Genomic DNA, 18,780 nt, shown 5'->3' on the forward strand with positions numbered 1-18,780 from the left:
AAATATAAAGGTTTGGGTACGACACGTCTGAGAACACACAAACCGTTCCCTAAGAAGGAACTTGCATTTTAATCCTGATTAAATAACAGGAAAAAAAAGAAAAAATAAACAAAGCAACAAAAAAACAACTCCTGTATTTCCTTTTAAAATTTGCTGCTTATTTATTTATAGAAATCCATGCTGAATGGTTCAGTTTACCCTCCAAACCTTGAGACAGCTCAGTGAGGGAGAGAAAACCATGGGTTGGAACAGCTCAAAGTATCTCTTGCTACTCTTCCTGTGATGGTGGCTTTCCCTTGTTTCTCAGCCTAAATCATGTATTGTCTGCAATTTTGAAGTCTACCATCAAATCCTGTTTATGGATGAAAGTGTTCTCAGTGCTCAGAGCAAAACCTAGAAACAAGCTGTCACCTGGTGCTTGAGAAGACAACAGTACTAAAGGAAGGATCAAGGTGAAGAGATAGTTGTTGGAGTTACCGGTTCAGTTAATAAAAGATGTGGGTAATTCTTTTTTAATCTTATAAACAAGACTTTTCCCAAACGCACTAAAGGATCTTCATGTCCCTACTCCCACTAACTCCTAAGGGAACAGAAACACCCTAAAATGCCAATTGGTGGTAACGCCAATGAACATTTTCTGCTTCCCACTTTGCAATGGAGAGGGCATTACACTAAAATATATATTTTCTTCATCTTATCTTACCATACTTATCAAGTACTGTGGCTGAACAGACTACTTCGTGCTGTTGGCTCGGGAAAGATCATGCCCATTTATACTATACAAGCCTTTATCAGAGGGCAGAGAGAAAGGTGAGAAGCAGATAGGAAAGAACACAAAACCCAGGGAAAAGAAAACTGCTAACTATTATTCTAAAAGCATTCAAGTAGAAACTATAAAAGGAATGCAGGAGATGAACAGATTAAAGCTTTATGTCCGGAAAATACCATCAGCCACATCCCTTTAACATGCTCCAGTGGAGAAAAAAAGGTAGCTCCTAATTTCATTATAGTTAGTCCTGAAAGTTGTTTGTTGTTTGTTTGTTTTTTAATAAGGCTTTTGTTGTTGTTACTGCTCTCTTCAGACATTCTCTGTTTCTGGTATCCTTTGGAGATCTTTCTGATCTCTACTGATGTGGCCTATTGCATCGTATACTGAAATCCTACTGTGTTTCATGCACCGTTATTAAACATAACTCCCAACTATTCCAGACTGGGGCAAGGCAACTTCTTCCCCACCATCTCCTTCCCAGTGAGCTCACAGAGCTTTATTTCTCAAGAAGCATTATTGCATATGGATGTTTGCTATTCAGTGCTTCTGGGAAACCGTATATATTCAAGACGTCTTCAAGACGTCAGTAACTGCATTCCTAAGGCCCAGGAGCTGCTAAGTGTTTTATCTGCTAAGATGGTATTCTGGTTATCTGCCTGCAATCAATGCTATCTTGCAGCTCATCAAAGGGACAGCTTTTCCCAATGTTCTCACAGGGAATCACTTGCTCTCACAGCTGATCATCACTGCACCCTGAAAACATCAACCTGAAGAGCTCACACCACCAAAATAGGAACCATTGGTCTGGATTTCATCACTTATTTTGATGAGCAAATTGAACAGACTGGTTCCTAAAAGAAGTTTTGAAAGCAATTTGGTCACTACTGACAGATAACTCACGGATTAAATTCTCTAAGCTTTCCATACCTTAAATCCTCCCTACTTTTTTTGCCATCTTTTTCTCCCTACTGCAGCACAAACAAGCCATAATCATTACTCATACCTCCAAATATTCTGCTCTGGTTTTCTAGTTAGTTTATTTTCTGCTTAATCATTTAAAATAGAAAATTACAGTCCTGCATTTAGATTGCATATATCCTCAGAATACATATTAAATTTTCATTTCTAGATATAAAGTATAACCCATCTGTTGAATTTCAACAACAGCCTTCTAAATGTCACAGGGAACAGTAAATAACCCTACGCTTAACAGCACTAACAACTATGTACTTAAGAAAGTTACAGTGCACTAGCAATAATTAAGATCAGACATGATTACACAGCACCTGAAAGTAATGCTGTGTTTGGAACACCATGGTAACAAAAGTCATCCTTAACTAGGGATAGTCTGAAATAAACTTGGGATGCCATCTGAGTTCACATGAGTTGACAGAAAATTAGGGGCAAAGCCCAGGAAGGGACAGTGCTGGGTAAGAGCACTGTGGCTGTGACTATCCTACCTGCTCCATGATGGAGTCAGAGAACTTAGGGGCTCCCAGTCCTACAAGATCTGTCCTACATAACAGGCACGACAGCTAAGTGTTCTGTGAAATATTTTGTGTGTGTGAATAAACAGGTATCTAACGAAGAGTTACTGCAAGACTTTCTGTAGAACTTTTCTCTAAAATATGGATTAAAGGCTTCTCTGGGGCCTTCTACAAGTAGCAAATAGGAGGCTGCACCTCAAGGAGGTGGGTTCACAGAGAATGAGGAAATTAAGAGGTAGAGATTGGGAAGGCAATTTAGATCAGCTTATTCTGCATGGGAACAGCGTGCTAATCAAAATGTCCTGAAACTGAGTATCCCTAAGTCTAAGATGAGACCACTGAACAACAGCTTCAGAGAAGAAGATTCTGTTTTCTGAACTTGCTTTTCTAGCCAGGGACTCCCCATGTACAAGCACTGCCCTCCATCACTCAAGCATTACAGATGCTGGCAGGACCAGGCTGGGTCAACAGCATACAGGAATACAAGCTGAGTTTACTTTCAGTTTGTTCAAATGAAAATGGTGTCTAAAGAGATAAAAAGACATAAATAGAAAGAAAACCTAGCGAAAAATACTACAGGGATTACCAAACCTGAAGAAAATTCTCTTGCTGAATGGCAACAGCTAACTTTAGTAGGTTATGGGGAAAAAAAAGAAAGGTGTTTCACTGGAATGCTTACAAATGTCCTGTGGCACTTTTAAATAATGTTAGAGGTATTTCTAACCCACAGCTGAAGCAATGCATTCTTAGCAATTTGGATATATGAATGCACCGTGCCTTTAATCTAGAGCAATGAAAAACTCCTGAAGAATGAAGACCTTGGTTTGGCAACCAAAACATAAGCAAGCACATAGTTCTTACATAGCTTTGGACCACAACAATGCTGCACTTTTACTTACTCAGTGTTATGGCAGCATCCTCCCTGTCCTTTGGAGCGTGACAGCATTGAACTCCCTGCCTTCTGCTGGAAGAGCTGGGAGTGGGCAAAGGAAAGGAGAGGCCTGTGCAGAGCCAGCCCCTCCTCACAAGCCTGCACCAAGCTGTGCTCATCCCTGGAGCCACCATTCAAACTCTTCATGCAGAACAGCAGACACTTCACACCTATCTCTAGGCTCCAGCCTTTAGAAATATCTCCTTTTAAGCATGCTTAACAGCAACGTTCACCTTATAACAGCAACGTTCACCTTATAACAGCATTTCTGTGCCCAGATTGCTGGCTGAGGCTCTCCTCGCAGTCTGACTTTCAGAGGTTTTGCTAAACAGCAGCGTTTTGTTTCCAACCCACAAGAGCCCATAGAGAAATGCCAGCTTAGAGGCAGCGTGAAAGTCTTTCAAGAAAGGATCTGACATTTTCTTTTGTTCTTATTTCTATAGTATTTTTCTCCTTCAAGAAGGTTATTTGAAGTGTCTGGCAGTGACATTTAGCAAAATGGGAAATATGAATTGAGATAACTGTTCATAGGTAGTGATGCAATGAGGGATGGGTGGTCCCCCACTGGAGGGGCACTGACCAGAACATATGCATAATTGTTCTCATGCTCCCCCGGTTCCAATCTGTGCAGTGATTTTTCCACTTTCCCAACCCAGATTAACACACAAACACCACCACAGAGGTGCTCTTTTCCTAATGTAGTTCTCCGTCAGGAATCAGAGACATCTCTCCAACCTTGTTCTCCCAAAACAGGGTTACGTGACCAGAAGGATGATTATATATACAAATCTTTCCTGTCACAATCACAAAAATTCCCCAAAAGTCCCTAGTTATAATCAGCTTACTGAAAAAAAGCTACCAGATAAATCTGCCTCCAGACAAAAAGCCAACCAGGAGATGAAAAACAGACCAAGGCATCAACAGATTGCCCTTATTCAGTTACATGTGAAAAAAAAACTTACTGCAAGGGAACATTTTATTAGGCCAGCACTCTTGGATGAAGGTTGCATTTATTGCTGCTATATACCACAGCCTATACCACGGTGATTTTCAGGCACATAAGTGCACGCTGAGCAAACCCTATGGCTGATTTCCCTAACTTCTGGTTTTTCCAAAGAGGAATCAAAGACAAAAAGAAAGTGGATCTGAGCTTTCCTGCAACATTAGTAGCAACTCAGTGCTTCAACTGAAGTTTTCATTAATTAAGAGCACTCAGCCAATCTTTAACTATATTTTTACCACTTACATAAAGCAGAGATTCCTGCAGTATCACAGCTTTATAAAACGCAAGAAGAAACATCAGCGTCTTCCATGGAGAAGGAAAAAATACCAAGTGTTTATCTCCCAGTAAACAGACAACAGCATCTGAATTTCTATCCAGAAACCACTAAATACGATCACATCTTTGAACGTCTGCTAATGCTGCTTTGACTGCCTGCCCATGCACTCGTGTTTACAAAAGCAGTCAGTGAGGCAGTGACAATTAAAGCAGGAAAAAGTCCTGCAGAAAACCCCATCAAGGCAAGCAGAACTGCAGCCGCTGTGCTGAACAACTCATTCCTGTTGCAGTGTTTAGGCTGGCGTATCCCATAATAGATAGCGAATGCCTCACAGCCATATTCCTCGTGTGAAACTATTTGCCAAAATACCTTAGAAATGTACAGCAACACTGGAATTAGCCCCACAGTGCACCAGTATGCTGCCTGAAAACTTCTCTATGACGAAAAGTAAAAGCAGAATTCCAAGGCTACAGCCATGTCACAGCACCTTGAACGCACCGGCTCTGCTGCATTTACTAAAGGCTTTGGGCCAGCACTGATATCTATTTATGACCTCTCAGTAGCACTCTCTGCTATGGGTTAAGGGCACACATTAGCCAGGCTTTCCCACTTTTACTCTGTTTGACTTGCAGAATTATCTGGGCTCATTTTGGGGAAGATCTGTGTTCACAGACATCTGTACAGGCAGGGATGCTGGACCAATCCTCACGGTGCTTTGGCATCAAACATGCTGCCTGTAGGCAGCCTGCCAGCTTCTCCAAGAGAAATCAAACGTGTTTTACGCACATTACAGTTCCTTTGCACCTGTGCAATAAAACCAGTGTTTATCAAATACACCAAGGCTGTGGCACAAGGCCAAAGCATCAGGCTTCCTCCACAGACCCATCTCTTTCAGGAAACTGGAGAAGCGTGATGCTGATGCATGAATAACACTGCACAGACCAAAAAAAAACACCCCTATCTGCACGTGTTGCAACACTGACCATTTATGACATTGTGTCCTATTTTATAAATGAAGATATAGAAATCACAGGTGACCTGTATTTCAAGGTAGCTGAAGTGCAAAGCGTAGGGCACAGACACAGTAGGACATGTCAGCATACAGCCTGTCCCATTTCTGTGCACAAAGACCAATTAATATTTTGAAAGACAAGTGGATGACTCCAAGAGCAGGTGGCTTTTAACCCCTCTTCCCACCCACACCTCACATACATCTCCATGCTTCTCACCGTTGAGGGACTGATCTGTTCCCAGCACGTTCCATTCTGCAGGTAGTTTCAGGTGTCGAAATGCCAAAGCTACTTTCTCATCCAAAATATCCACATCTGCAGCAGGTGGTCTCGACTGGTCCAAGAAGCGGGTGAAGTTTAGTGCCTGCTGGTTCCCTGCATAGGTGGCCAGAAACTGGGCTGCATCGTAAGCTTCATCCTGGATGAACTTGAAGCTCTCTTCTGCCACCACCAGAACAGGGCGACCTTCCTTAGAAGCACAAAGTGCCACCTTCACGGTCTCACAGCAGTCATGGCCTGCAAAGAAAACCAGGGGAAACAGTAGAAGAGAACAGTTGAGTGCTGAAGAAAGCCACTGCTGAGCAGCATCTTTGACACATACATTCCTTATATTAAATCAGATAAATACAAGTTATCAAGAGTCACAACTCTAAATTAAAAGCTTTCTTGGATCTCAAAGTGTTTGAAGAGGTGTAAGTATTTTGTGCAGATTTTAAAAGATGTGCAATTCTTCTGTTTGGCATAATATAAAGCCAGAAGTATCCCAGCAGCTCAGCTCTGACCAGCTACAAGTACATTCAAGAGCACTTGGTAACAATTTTGCTAATGCACCAGTGGGAATTATGATCCAATCAGCCAGATTATAGAGTCGGACCTTTCCTTTCCAGCTCCACAGGACTCAGGAACTCAACAGAAAGTAGAACCTGAGAGCTGGAAAACCTCCTATACCAAAAGCTGGCACAGCACTTGGCTTGTACAGCAACATCACCTAACACACAGACCTACAAAGCAGCAAGAGCTGGGAGAGTACAGCCTGAAACACAGCGCTAAAACTAAGCTTCTGCAGAATAAAAACCCAAAATGGCCTCTTTCCATATTTACCAAATAAAAACAGTAGAACTCTGCTACGTTTATTTAATTAGGGCCCAAAGCAGCCAGTGCTGGCAGTTGTCAGACATGCCCCTTCAATAATAAGGTTCGTGCTTTAAGTTCACGGTGCGGCACAGCTCCTTGTTCCTGTGTCAGCCTGACGTCAGTGCTGTTTTTGCCAGAACAGCATGGAACCCTGCACTAATTACTGGAAAAGCTTCTTTTTGCACATGACCTCGGCATCGAACCGCATTCACGAAACCCTACTTAATTAAATACAAAATGACGATTTATTTTTTTAAAGGCTTGAAAATTCTATTTAAGCCCCTATTTGTGGTCAGTGGGAAAGTTTCCTTCTTGTGTCGAGGCTCTTTGCTGTTGATTTCACTCACAAAAGGAAAATACGTCCCTAATCTCTGCAGCCATTCAGCCAACCTTCCAGATCTGTTCTGAGGCTTTTGGCAACTGTACAGGTTTGTCTGCTGAAAGAGGCAATCCTGAAGTTAATTGAGAGGTCAAAACTGCTATTAGGACACTGTGGGTAGCACCAAATTGTAAGAGATGAGGCTGTGTGACTTCCCAAGGAGAGCAAGTGCAGCTGGAAACATATCAAAGGAAAACTAAGTGAAAGCTGAAGGAACAGACATACTAACACTGACTTTATAGTGAAGAATAAGAGTGGGAAGACCTACTTTGGGGGTTCTTTGGAAGCTACGGATAAGTCTAACTTGGAGGAAAGTACAGGATGCTCTTTCTGATGCAGTAAGGACTTGGAGAAATTACACATGCGTTCAAAGTTTAACTCATCACTATCTAATGGAACTGGCAGTGGCCCCGAGGAAATCTATCATAAGTTCCATCCATCCTCAATGAAGCAGCCTCAAATACCCAAAGGAGAAGATACAATTTTGGGGGGAACTTCTCTTCATTGTAGACTTTTCCAGCCTTCCCCATGTAATTTCTTGCTTTGCTCCTTCTAATGATATCAGAACAAGGAGCTAAGAAGGCGTACTAACACTATTTAAAACCTCTACCAAAGCCCTGAGCTGCACTCAGCCTGAAGAGCCAGCAAAAGCTGACTCAAGAGCTGCGAACTTGGCTTTTCCTCATGCAAAGCAGTGGAAGTTTGCTAAAATGCAAAAGGCCTAATAAAAGATTGAAAGATTGCTTAATCACATGAGAAAAGCGAAACCTTTGATTTTGACTTTTTTTAAGCTATTTTCTCTCTATTCCCATAAGAATCCCATCTGCAAAACAACCTAGAAAACAGCTACTCTGCCAGACAGGCAGCTGACTTTCAGGAGTGAAGCTGGAGGCAAGCAGAGCTTGCTGGCAATCAGAGAAACACTGCAGGACAGTCACTTCTTCATGAGGGAAACAAACACCTTCACCGCCACAGCTTCTCCATTATGACAAGAGAAACTTCAGTAGAGAAAAGTGGTCGCCTTCATCCAGCACATCAGACTGGATGAGCCATGATCCACTTGCACTGAGCATGTGTGGAACTCCAGCCTTGCAGTGCATTTAAAGCATGGACACAAAACAAGTTGAGGTGGCAACCAGACCGTGTCCTGATCCGCAGCCAGAGGTGGTTCTCCTGATTGCCCCACTAGCACCCAATGCAGCTTTAAAAGAGAAGTGCCGGAGCTGACAATCCACGTACATCTGACAGGATCAAACAAGCATCCTGCTAAACCCTTGGGAATGTTATTCCAAAGGGCAGCCCCTCACAACGCTTTGATGTTCTCCTTCCCTACATCTGATGAGATGTCAGACTGGGGGGTTAAGAGTCTGGGACAGGTTCTGACTTTGGCAAAGAGTTCAAACACAGGAGGAGCAATTAAGTAACAAGCGTGGCAAACAGTAAAAGATTGCTCAAGAGGTCTCTGCCCCCTGCTTTGAAAGAGCCACAGGGACGTCACCAGAAACGAGCTCAAACACCCGAGCACACACAGGACCTTCTGCAGGAACAATCAGTGTGGCAAGGCTGCTCTCAACATCAAAGACCTGCTTCCTACCCTGGAATAACAGTTGAACTTCAGTAGCCCTTTTCCCAGAGCACGTTAAGCAGTGGTAGGAAAAATGAGCTCAGCTTTCTGGCACTCGTGGGAGATAAATGGTTATCATCCGCAGAATAAGCCCAAAGCTGTTTTCATGAGGTTAAGGAACTTGCCTAAGATCACTAAGAACTCAGGGCAAGGCTGGAACAGCTGCTATTGCTCTGAATGGTCTCCATTCTGCTCCAGTGGGGTTTTCCCTTAGCAGGGTGAAGGATGGACCCATGCATGGTGCTGGTGTGCAGCATCCTTCACCCAGCCTACACAGAGCGTGTTCAAAATCACAAGCATCACAACATATGGCCATTAACTGCTCCATCTAGAAGCAAGACAAAGCTCTTCAGACTCACTAAAAAGGTGAAAAACCTGGGTGCATCAGGATGAACATCAGCTTACTTATAGCCTACCTGTAACGTTTGCAATTCAGAAGGTTCAAAACATGGGGGGGGGGGAACTGAATGAATTACACCCATGGGTGCACCCACAAGGGAGAAATCTGGGCATTTTAGAGCTTAAATGGGTCTGAGTTGCTGCATAACATTGCAGATTGCCTTCACTCTCATCCAGAAATCCCATCATCTGGCCTAACAAGCAATCCAAAGCAAATGGTAACATACTGAACACCACCACATTATTACCATCCAGCAACATTCCAACCTGAATTCTAACTTCTCCAACAAACATAACAGTGTTTCTACCATTGCTGCTTGCTAATGTCTCAGGCTGTGTGCTGGCATCCTCACTGTTCTCTTCTTAGCACTTTTTCTTTGCCACAGTATGGAATTTCACCATTTATATGTTAGCCAAACCGTTATAAAAGTCAAATAATCCACCCCTTAATTCTTCTTGTATTGAATGTTACCCCGTTTCTCCTGGTCCTCGATTACTTCAGATTTAGAAGCAACTCAATACTTGAGAGCTGTTCTAGGATCTGCCAACATATTACAGGAAAAATACAGAAATTATAGCACTTTCCAGTCTGTGCAGAGATGGGTGCAGCAGTTTGTTTCTGCCACGATAAAGTGAATTCCTCAGTTTCACAAACCAACACTTTAAAAATTGTTTAAAGCAAGACAACAAGTCTTCAATTACAGAATTCCTTACCAGGCCACTTACTGGAACTTGCTTTGGGCAATACACAACAACAAAAAACAAGAAACATGAAGCTCTGGCCTCTCTGTACTCAACCTGATGAGATGAGCTGGTATGATAGCACTGCCTCCTCTCCACAATAACATTTGCAAAATAACATTGCAAAAGGTGGAGATGATCAGCTGCAAGGACTTCATAGACAAGTTCATGTATAGTCTTAGACTCAAACATCCAAGTGGTGTCTGTTTCACTGACCTGGGGTGTGTTTGAACGGGTGGCAGCAGGACTCTGAACAGACTTTTTATCATCAAACAAGGCACACATGGAGACAAAACATTGTTGCTCCCAAGCAGAGCTTTTACTAAAACATGATTTCATTTCCTACTCCTCTGAAAGTGGAAATCCTGCCCAAACCTCCTATTTTCAGAATTCACATTTGAGATATTAGACAATGGTCCCCCAGTGTGAGCAGCTATTTAAAGCACTGCTGGAAGCACATGTTTAGGTTTGCCTGCTTGGTGACTGAGGACTCCTTTGCTAATTGCACTCTCTGAGTTACCACGGTGGGAGCTGTTTAAAGAGATCTTATGTGGAGGTCTAAACAGGACAGGAAAGCCAGACAGAGAATGTTGTGAATCTCCTGGAGTATTTTCAGTCTGCATCCAACAAGTGTTGCCATCTGGTGGCTTGTAGACAGAGAAGTCAAAGGATCTCCTATGGCCACTTGAATAAAGCTCTCCCCTTCAGAAATCCCAAATTCTGATTCTGAGAACTAAAGCCCATGCTTGATATGTCTCATGTGCAGCTGCTGTATTTACTCCTGAAACATAAGAGACCATACGAAACACATTGGCCAATAAAAACAATGGACAGGAGCCTTCATTTTTCATTTCAAATCCTGTACTATTCATACAGAGAGCGTAGAAAGATTGTTTTAGGTTCTTTATGCTGTAGAGTTCGTATAAAACTGTAGAAGAGTGAAACCCTACACATTACCTCATAAATAACTTCAATACAAATTCATTTTTTCCTGTCACTGATGTCATCTAGAACTAACATCACTTCCTTTTAATTGCACTGCCTAGAGCAATTAAGTACACCAAAGAGGATGGAGTGCAAAAAGTCTTCTTGGCCATGCTGTTCTATTCTATTTTAGGGGGGTTTTGTTTCATAATTATGAGTATTTTAAAATCCACAACTAGCATTGCCAAGTGATCACTTGTTATGCAACTTGTTTACCCTTTTGGTCTCCCAGTACGAAGACTGCAATTCATGAAATATAGCTTTTTCTATGAAAAGTTGTTTCCTAGGGGAAAACACGGTCTGTGGTAGAAGAGAATAAAGCAGGAACATATGTAAAGGATTTCACAGTAAAATAGAAGTTTGAAATGAAGATATTTCCAAGCTAGCTGAAATTAATTTCAGTTTATCCACTCAACTAGCAAAAAGGAAGGGGGAATAAAACAAAGCAAAGGACTACAGGAATTCAGAACAAATGCACCCCGAGCTCGGGCAGCTCAGGGCCATGCCCTGTAGCCCTTTTCCTAATATCCAACCTGACCATCCTCTGACACAGCTAATGCCACTCCATTAAGTCTTCTCACTGCCACCAGAGAGAGATCAGCTCCGTGAGGAAGCTACAAGGAGCTGCAGGCTGCCATGAGGCCTTCCCTCAGCCTCCTGTGCTCCAGGCTGAACAAACCAAAGGACGTCAGCTGCTCCTCACACATCTTACCCTCCAGACCTTTCACCATTTTTTGTTGTCCTTCCTCTGCTGCTCTTCTGCACTTCCCAGATACCTGCTCTTTAAGCACAAACCCACATTGGTGCCTGACGGTGCAGCCATTAGAGCTTGTATGAAGCACATTGTATACAACACACAGCACAGTGAGCTTTCTTCTGTGCCCTCCTCCAAACACAGCTGGCAAAGTTCTCCCAAGATCTACCCAGCAGCTTGCTGATCTAGAGCTCTGCCACACACTGCAATTGGGGCTTTTGACTCATGTGAACAAGGATGAGGTCGTTCCTTTTTTATTGTGTTGTTTCCCAAACCACGATTTCAGACTTGATTTATTTTTGTTTTCAGTGGGAAAAAAAACTGCTTCAGAAGCAGAGGCAGGAGATGAGGCTGCTGCCTTGTATTCAAGTTTCAGTTCCCTGTTTTGACAAACTTTCTGTACCACCATGTGCCATCCTGTTAAGCCAGTCAGCGCCTCCACTCTACCCTCCCTACCCTGCAGAAATATTGGGAAGAAAAGTATATTAAAGATGACTACAGGCTCAACTGCTACACTAACAAGGACTTATTGAAAAGCTGAGTTTATGACTGACACTAAGCAGGACAAGTTTCTCTTAACATAAACAGACACAAGCTATCTTCAAACAATGCAATTTCAGCAGCAAAAAACTGCTTAGCCACAGCAGCAGAGGTGGTATCACTTTCTACGTCCTTCCCCATGTAGACCATTGGTATTTTCTTAATTCTGCAAATCCAGCGATTATATTTCAGCAACTAATAGCCAAACTAGAAAAACACACAATGACACTCGATTTTCAGCTTGGTAATTACAAAAAAAAATTAATCTCAGAAAGAGCAGCAATGCATTGGAACAGGCTGCTCAGGAAGGTGGTGGAGTTATCAACCCTGGAGGCGTTCAAGAAGGTAACAGAGGCCACAAGTATGAGCTGATGGTTGGACTGGATGACCTACGTGCTCTAACTTTAATGATTCTATGATCTCTGCCTGCCACACAGATGGACCTTAACACTGGAAGTGTCTGACTACGAATTGTTTTAAGTTGTTCTGCAGAACTATGAAGTATCTCTGGTAGAGAGGAAAATGTATTTGATTATAGACAATTTAGATTAGATCATTTGGAAACTAAAACATCTCAATGATCGCAGTAAAGTAATAGCAAAATATTTTTTTTGTTACTTTTCATCAAGGCAAACAGAAGCTTAGAGAGGGATGATGCAATCTGATCTGCCAGCAAAAGAGGTATTGGAAGCATAAGAAAGAATCACTGCCTAATTCTTGAAACTCAGGCCTTTATTTTGACACTTCAGTTGAGAATCTGTTTCTTATAAGGGGAAATTATTTCCCCTAAATTCATAATATAGCCAAATGTGGGGGCAGGATAATCACCCACCCCATCCTTCACAGCAAGAACAAAACCACAGTTATCACTCCATCCTTTGTGTGATTTCTGAATTGACATTTAAATTCAGGTATCCTCAAGGCACTGAAACTGAAAAGATCACTGGATCCACAGTTTTTTTCCCTACACCAACAGAAGACTCCTAGCACTGCAGCCTAGCAAAGGATTAATAATCCTAGCCTGCTTCCAGCCTTCCTACTAGGGGCTGGTAATTGCTGTTGATCATGTAAATAAGGCAGCAAACCAAAATACATCCTATGTCCCTGAAACCTCTTGGGCCTCATTGCTGCCTCCCTTTTTCCTATGGTGTGACTCACAGTTTTACTGTATGTATTCTGAGCACTTTTTTCCTTTCCTTTGTATCACTTTCATAGTCTTTTCCTGTCCAAAAGACTCCCTTGTACACTTGCACCTGGCTACTAAAATTCAAGATGCTTTCACTTCAAGCTCTATAGTACACACAGCTGTCAACCTGCAAGCTTACACTCCTATAAAATGACAGACCAAATGAGGCTATAAGCCCCTTTCTCTGAGTAGGCATGAGGCACCAGGCTGTGACTCCAGCAAGTGAGCTTTCTGGCTAGCTAAGTTGCATAAGTGAAGGTACAGCAGGACTGGCAGCCAGATGCTGTTTGGCACGGTGGACAAAGTGGCACTGCTTCAACACTGGCTGGTCTTTTTTTCCCTCCCATTCATATCCTCTTGCATCTTTAAATCAAATATGCTTACAGCTTCAAGTGTCTGCACCTCACAGAAGAGAAGTTTCTAATCTAAAACGTTAGGGAGATGAATCTGTAGAGGTAACAAATGTATTTTACACCACCATGGAGGAAAAAACAAACACCTTTACACCTAAGTTAAAATTGCCTAAAGGCAACCAAATCCGCATGCAACATTCCAACATTAGTTATGCTCTAGTGAATGCTGTATAGAGAAGGCATAGCCACTATAGATTCATGACATAAACCAAAGGAAGCTGGAAGTCCATTCTCCTTATAAATAAGTATGATTTAGAGATTTATATAGTATAATTTATATATTTTAAGACTTGTGAACTGCTTGAAGCCACGAGGACACAAGAAGAGGATGGAGGAAGAGCTATGGTCCCCAGAGGGAAGTACAGAGGTGTAAGGTAAGGTTGGCAGAGGGTTTGGAGTACTTCTAACAAATCAGCCCCCCTGCATTCAGCAGAGCCTCCAGCAGCTGCCACACTCACAAGGGTGTGCAATAGTGTGCCAAGGTAAAGGAAAGATGTTCCCAGATGGAAGAAGGTCAAGGTTCTGGCTGCAAGCTGCCTGCAGAGCTTGCTGGCATAGCACTCACTGCCTGCCCAGGCTGGGGTGTTTAAACAGGGCTGGTCTCGCACACACCGCCTTCTTGTTCATGGCTAATCCTGCTCCGAGGTCAAATAACACCAGCCATGAGTCACCACAGCATCTCCCAGGCAACTGGTCGAATATACGATGTAAACACACGATTACAGATTCACTGCGGGGATCAGGAAGGAGGAGGAGAAAGAGCTGGGCTGAAATAAGTCATGCTTGCATTAAAATCAGCGCTGCGGTAGCACAGGACAAGCACGTCTGTGTCAGCATGATAACGTGATTTTCCCCTTCCAGTTTGCTTCTACTCAGTGTCTTCACTGAAATCTTTTCTTTCCCCTCAGATAGTTTCTCCAAAATGAGGTACAAACACAGGAGAGGATGCCACACAACAGCTGCTTTGCATTTAAGATGTCACCCTCATACTGCAGCCATCCTTCCCATACACATGGGCCTGCCTCTCCCTGAGGTCCCTGTTCAACGTTGGTCTGATCTAAGCTGGATCTTGGGTCAACAATCATCCCTTATGGAATATCTAAGAAACAAAATCACTATGCTACTACACCAGAAAGTATGAAATCCTGTTATAAACAAGGGAACAATTGAAAGCAATTACCTCCTTTCCCTCTGAATCAGAAGCAGAGTCAGATTTCCCACTTGTTACAACTAATGGCGGCAAGAAGAACCCAGAGAGCCCTCCCCAATGACTCAGTTAGACTTAGGGCCTGCAGGACAGGAGAAGCAGAGCCATGGAGCTGGGGACAAGCCATGGCCACCAGCCAAGCCATGGCACTGAGGATGCCCGGGAAAATGCTGTAGGAAAGCATTACTGCTGCCCGGAAATCCCATGAAATATTCTAGTTCCTGAAGGCAAACACAGCATCCTTTCAGATCCTTTCTTGGCAATTTGGCCACTGGGTCCCTGGAGGGAGATGAGGTCACAGCACGCTGTCACAGCCCCTGAGCACCCCATGCACACATGGGCTGCGAGTCACAGCCTCTCCCCTTCAGTGAGAAAACAGACGCTGAGCTAATTGATTGCACAGGAATCAGCCACTGTAAAAAGGCTTCTCTTCCCGAGCAGAAAACAGCTCCAACAGCACAGAAAGGAGCGGAAATGAGCAAATGAGGTGGCCAACTCTCAGCCACTAATCACCAGGAGGGAATTAGCTCAGTCCTTAGGCCAAATCATACTTCATGCACATCCCTTATAACAAATTACTAGATGGACAAATAATAACAATAAAACAATGCACTCAGTTCCATAAGCTACACTGGATATAGAGAAAATATCAGGCATTTTCCTCACACTATGTACCAATGTGCTGCACAGCAAGAAGTCAGAAGGGAAGGTTAATTGTAGGGACCGCAGCCTGGAAAGTGCCCATTCCCATGGGCCTGAAGTCACCAGAGGAAAACTCTGTGCTCATTTGTTTTAAGTGCACAAAGGCTAAATGAGAGTGGTGGGCTTTAAATGTGAAAAGCCATTCTGTCTGAACTCTCTGCTAGAGGAATAGTGGGCACTGAGCACCACGTGTTTCCTTGCTTCTGCAAGGAGTTTCAGTAAATGCCGTGTTTGTTTTGAACTGCACAAGATTTCAGGGAGAAGGGCTGTGTTTCACAAGGTTTATAGCAATGAAACTCGTCACACTAATTAAGCAGATCCTAAGAGTAATCAGAACTTACCAGGCCGTACAACATTTAGGCACTAGCATCTTTAACCTTGCAAATATATCCTCCAGTACCCTGCTCACATTGAAAAGCTTTTTACTATGTGTAAATATGATTTTGTATTTTCCACAATAGAATGTCATTAAACATTAAATATTTACAAACTAGAAGTCATACCATTATAGCAAAGTGGAGCAAGAGATTTTTAAAAGGCTAAAGTGGCCATCCAAACTATATACTCTGCTCTCAATGAAAGTGCAAATGAGAAGTTAACCAAAACAGAACTATGTTTAAATCCACTTGAATTGAGCATATTTCATAGACTGATACGCTGGTAATTCAAAGAAAAGCAACTATTTACCAGGAGAAATTGTCTCCAGACTCCCAGGATTAATCTTTCTAGTGCTTGTGCAGTGCTGGACAGTTGACCCAGTGAAGATCAAGTAGAAAACTACATCATCTTCAACCTTATCTTCCTCAGTCAGCTGCACTGTAATAACAGAGTCGCCCTGGGAAAAAGAACAACAACAAAAATAATTAAGTTTACATATCCAAGAATTGCATTAAATAGAACTCTACCCTCAGATTGCTGCTTTCTGTTCACGCACTCCTTTCACATGACTTGGAGCCCATCTTAATTTTCAGATATGCAAGTTATCCTTAGCACGCCTCTTAGCCAGACTATCGAGCATCATAGCCAGCCAAGCAGCTAGAAAATATGTTGAGCTCAGCTCTGGGAAGAGACACATAGAAACCCCCAGAGTATATCCAGAATAGCAACTTGACATAGGGAAATTGTGTCTTTGCACTAAAGTCTGATAAACACATGCCCCATACAGGGTCTTTTATAGGCATGCGCACACATACAGATAACTCCACACACACACACATCATATATACTTAGCCAAAACAACAAGTCCAGCATCCTAATATGGCCTGTCTTCATGAGCTTAAATTCCCCCCTGCCACTGTGCTGATAGTTCCAGCATGACCATCTCCACCACTGAACACAATCCTCCGTCAATAAACACACAGATACAAATGGTTCTCATCCACTGAGGTTTACGAGATAAATAGCTGATTCCTGCTCAGCTTCACAGAGACTTGATCTTAGCACTCAAGAGCAAAACCCTTGTATATAGAGGGCACATATCATTATCATAGCTGAACTGGCACAGGATACAGTAAATATACCTGCAATTCATGCACCCCTACAGTCAACAGGAATAATATCCAACACATTCAGTTTTCCATTGAGAAGAGGAATCAGGGAAGGGGGATGACTTGCAGTTACTACACCAATAAGTTAAGCACGTTCACTCGATCTGACTGCCCATCATTTATCTGCTTGAAATACATAAAACATGAGACATCATGAACAGACTGAGGTGACCTTCTGCCCCAGTTCCCTCAAAGATCAAAACCAGTTGGATGCCCCAGTTTTACACAGCAGCTGCATTAGCCAGCCCTCTGCCACAACACTGAGCACATGCTTAAGGGCTGCAAATCTGGAAAAGATTGTTTTTATTATTATTTGTGCAGATTATGTAATTCTGATTTGCATAGCCAATGGAAGACACATGGCACTTCCCTTCAAACCTTTTCCTTAAAATCCCTCAGTTAATCTTTTCTTTGTCAAATACAATCCTTGAAGAAAAATCCAAGACTTCCAAGTCCTCACAGGCACCCATTAGCATCGCTTCCCACACTTCAATTCTAGTGTCCCCCCCCGATCTTCTATCATCACTTCAACTCTTTACATGCCCCAGCAGAGCTTCCTCTCTTAAAGTTCACATCCACTTCTTCTCTTCCCTGCCCTGGCTGGTAGCACATGCCATAGGCAGGCTGCATAGACTGCTTTGGACGCAGCCTTTAAAGATACGGGTCAGCCTTTTAATGCACAAAATTATGAGTTCACAAAGATAAATGAAGCAGCAAGTAGTTTGCATTTCCACAGTGTGCAGAGCTCCAAATGGACATTTCAGGAAGGTATCACACGATAACATCATACCGGACTTCCAGCAGGGGATAAAAGAACCACAGAGCAGAAGTATAGATTCCGAGTATTCAGTGTTAAAATAAAAACAGGTGCAAAAAGAAATTAAACTTTAAACTCAAGCATGACGAGTTCACATGCTGAGCTGAAAACAAAATAACTCATTGCAAGCAAATAGACCCAGTTTTGTGCAGATGCTCAATTAAAAAGAAAAAGAAGTTTCAACCTGCAAATCCTTTGTGCTTTGACTTTTATATCCATCTTTGTTCATACTGTTCCCCCCTTCAGGCATGAACATACAGGGTACTTAAATAGACTTAAAAATGAGGTGACATTTAAGGATACTCATCAATGGGGCCAATTGTTCAAGCAGTAGCTCTGTAGTTGTTCTGTTCTTTAACTCACAATTCAAGTACAGCCAGTCTAATCCTCATGAAGGAAAAGCAAATCTGCAGAGAGTGCACGTGAGAAGACACCTGGCTATACATGTGAATAAGGCGCTTCCCAGCACAGCACTTGATTCAAAAGAAAGAATAAAGACAAAGAAAAGCAAAATAAAATGGTGACTAGAAAATGCTGACTGTGTAAACACACAGGTAAGAAACCTGAAAGCTGTCCAAGCTGAGGCTTAATAAGATGTGTTAACTTTTCATATAGAAGCCTGAAGCGAATTTGCCAAGCAGCCAGGCCAAGTTTTAGGGGTGGCCCTGCTTTGGGGCAGGAGAGGTAGACCTGGTGACCCCCAGCAATCCTTCTTAGCCAAAATTATTTCTCAGTTTGTATGTTTTATTTTAGCTCTGTTTACTTCAGTGCAAATTGAAGCCTGAGGGAAACACAAAATCTCCTCAGCTGATATCGATCAGCTTTTCTGCTGTGCCTACACTGTGCTTCATGGAGGAACACTCCCCATCATCCTTC

At 42.7% G+C, this 18,780-nt stretch overlaps 1 protein-coding gene across 9 annotated transcripts in view; it reads right to left on the reverse strand.

Moving 5' to 3' along the window:
* The window catches only part of AKAP13 (A-kinase anchoring protein 13), a 146,802-nt gene that overhangs the window by 105,234 nt on the left and 22,788 nt on the right, over positions 1-18,780 (reverse strand). For all 9 annotated transcript variants that reach the window (XM_015873121.2, XM_015873125.2, XM_015873123.2 and 6 more), the window contains exons 3-4: positions 16,228-16,375; positions 5,697-5,993 (exon numbers count right to left, since the gene is read on the reverse strand). In XM_015873121.2, coding sequence (XP_015728607.1) covers positions 5,697-5,993; positions 16,228-16,375 — 445 coding nt within the window. The remainder of the gene's footprint in view (positions 1-5,696; positions 5,994-16,227; positions 16,376-18,780) is intronic.

The sequence above is a fragment of the Coturnix japonica genome, chromosome 10 (assembly GCF_001577835.2).
Source record: "Coturnix japonica isolate 7356 chromosome 10, Coturnix japonica 2.1, whole genome shotgun sequence".
In the NCBI taxonomy this organism is placed as follows: Eukaryota; Metazoa; Chordata; class Aves; order Galliformes; family Phasianidae; genus Coturnix; species Coturnix japonica.